Source organism: Mandrillus leucophaeus, unplaced genomic scaffold (assembly GCF_000951045.1).
Source record: "Mandrillus leucophaeus isolate KB7577 unplaced genomic scaffold, Mleu.le_1.0 Scaffold32, whole genome shotgun sequence".
Taxonomy (NCBI): domain Eukaryota; kingdom Metazoa; phylum Chordata; class Mammalia; order Primates; family Cercopithecidae; genus Mandrillus; species Mandrillus leucophaeus.
The window spans coordinates 354,442-357,135 of record NW_012103365.1 but is presented as its reverse complement, the minus strand read 5'-3'; the positions used below and the strand labels follow the sequence as shown (position 1 = coordinate 357,135).

The 2,694-nt window shown below is 49.6% G+C and overlaps 1 protein-coding gene across 1 annotated transcript in view; it reads right to left on the bottom strand.

Annotated features, from left to right (window-relative positions):
* Positions 1 to 1,068: 1,068 nt before the first annotated feature.
* Positions 1,069 to 2,694, bottom strand: part of VWA3A (von Willebrand factor A domain containing 3A) — a 65,509-nt gene continuing 63,883 nt past the window's right edge. The window contains 3 exon segments of the mRNA XM_011987956.1: positions 1,069 to 1,334; positions 1,451 to 1,516; positions 1,703 to 1,800. Coding sequence (XP_011843346.1) covers positions 1,465 to 1,516; positions 1,703 to 1,800 — 150 coding nt within the window. The 3' untranslated portion in view covers positions 1,069 to 1,334; positions 1,451 to 1,464.

Sequence of the window (2,694 nt, the reverse complement as noted above, 5' to 3'; positions counted from 1 at the left end):
GAGAATCGCTTGAACCCGGGAGGTGGAGGTTGCAGTGAGCCGAGATTGTGCCACTGCACTCCAGCCTGGGCAAAGAGAGTGAGACTCTATCTATTTAAAAAAAAAAAAAAAAAAAAATTGGGATGGGCTAGGCATGGTGACTCATGCCTGTAATCCCAGCACTTTGGGAGGCCAAGGCAGGCAGATCCCCTGAGATCAGGAGTTCAAGACCAGCCTGGCCAACATAGTGAAACCCTGTCTCTACTAAAAATACAAAAATTAGCCGGGCATGGTGGCGGGCCCCTGTAGTTCCAGCTGCTCAGGAGGCTGAGGCAGGAGAATTGCTTGAACCTGGGAGGCGGAGGTTGCAGTGAGCCGAGATTGTGCCACTGTACTCCAGCCTGGGCAACAGAGCAAGACTCCATTTCAAAAAAAAAAAAAATTGGAATTTTATCTTTTTCTTATTGAAATCCTTTATATAGTATGGTATGAGTCTTTTAATAAAGTTCTATGTCACTAAAAACTTACAAACACACACACACGCCAATGATCATTTCAAACAGTTAAAGTCATGTTGATCCTATTAGTGGAATAAAAGTAATTGTTTTTAATTTTGGAAAATGACCCCGGATGAGCAGCCTTCACTTCAGTTTGGTTGGGCAGGGATGGAGGGTGGTGGTAAGGCTCACTTGTTTCTTCTTCCTCCAGGATGGGCTGACTGTGACTCTGCATTAGCCTGTGATGGACCAGGGTGGAGACCACCCCATCAGCTGCTTTCCAGAGCTAGACTCCCACAGCTCAGCCGCCTGCTCACTGTTCACCATGTGTCTCCCATGTGGCAGCTTCTGGGGACCTGCAGATCCTGGGACAGCAGTCTCATCCCCAGGGAGCTCACGGTCAAGGAGAAGAGCTAGATCAGCGAGCAAGGTGGCGTGACATGGAGTGCTGAGTGCGAGAGTTCTGCGTGGTCAGGATGCTGCCAGAGAAAGACTGGAGGCTCCTGGCTCTAGGTGGTTCCCAGGGAGCTGATGTCATTTGAGCTGTGCCTTGATGGGTGAGCAGGAGTCTCCGGGCAGAGGAGGCAAGAAGCACCATTCAGGCAGGGGGTTGGTTTAGGGCTTCCCAGAGAGGGACAGTCTAGTGGCTGGAGAGTAGGGTGCGCTGCGGGACAGGGCTTGAGAGTTAGATTAGACCCAGGAATGGCCCCTCACACAAAAGACAGAGCCTTTCCTTCCTCAGCTTCCAGGGAGTCCTGGTACCAGGAATCATGTTCCCTGCGGGTCACAGCATTCCACCCCATCCTGCCCTCTGGGCCGCGATTTGCTCAGTAAGTGGTCCTTTGTAGGATGACATTTCTGTTTAGAGGAATCATTATTTTTTAACCAAAGTTATTATTGACCACAAAACAGAGCATGCCACTTGGTGCTTAGTGCACACTCAGGCAGTGTGGGGTCTAGGCCCCTCCCCTTACCTGAGAACACTTCTCTAGGAAAGAGTGACCTTTGGTTCTGCATCATTTTTCTTCTGGAGTTGGGATCTGGTGGGCACGAGATGAAGAAAGATGGTCTCCCTGGTGCCCAGATTTCTGGGCTGGCTGGGAGAAGCAGGGCAGGAACCCTTGGAACAAGGGTACCATGATGGGTGCGGCCCTTCTAGATGGGGTCCGGGGTCTCCACGTGCTGTAGCCAAATGGCAGGCGGGAAAGGCTGCGTGAAGGGCATACCTGAAGGACTGGGCCTGCCAGAGGAAGCTTCTGGCCTTGGTGATCTCCTGGGCCAGCCTCCTTAAATCATCTCCTTCAAATGGTGGCAGCGTGGGATCCTTGAAAAGGGGAAGTGAGTGTGAAGTTTGATCCATTAAATAGATGGGAGCTGAAAATCCAAAATCTCAGAAAAAGCATTTTAGAGCTAATCACGTTCTGGCTTCCATCCAGTGCAGGAAATCTTGTGAGCCTCCGCTTGTACATCTCCAGGGACAGGAAGCTCACTACCTATCAAGACAGTCATTCTGCAAAGGGGACACTTTGAAATACGGTGTGTGAGAGTCAGTGTAGGGAGGGGACAGTGGCAAAGCAAGATAGTGTCAGAAATTGAGTGAAGGTGGCCCCACTCTGGGCCAGTGGAACAGAAATGGCACAGGTTCCTTATCTCACCGCTATTCAGTAAAATCTGTTCAGTCATTTTTTGCATTTCTTCTAGTAAAATAGATTTATGGGTATGCTTTTTATTTGGTTGATTTTAGACAGAGCCTTGCTTTGCTGTCCTGGCTGGAGGACAGTGGTGTGATCATGGCTCACTGTAGCCTCAAACTCCTGGGCTCAAGCTATCCTCCCACTTCAGCCTCCCAAGTAGCTAGGACAACAGGCATGTGCCACCACACCTGGCTGAGGCATGCTTTTAAAAAAAATGTTAACTAATAAAATTTCACCACCTAGCCTTAAAAATACATCTTACCAATCCTAGCACTTTGGGTGGCTGAGGTGGGCAGATCACTTGAGGTCAGGAGTTTGAGACCAGCCTGGCCAATATGATGAAATCTCATCTCCAGTAAAAATATAAAAATTAGCTGGGTGTGGTGGCAGGCACCTGCAATCCTAGCTACTCAGGAGGCTGAGACACGAGAATCACTTGAACCCAGGAGGCAGAGGCTGAAGTGAGCTGAGATTGCACCACTGCATTCCAGCCTGGTGACACAGTAAGACTTCGTCTCAAAAAA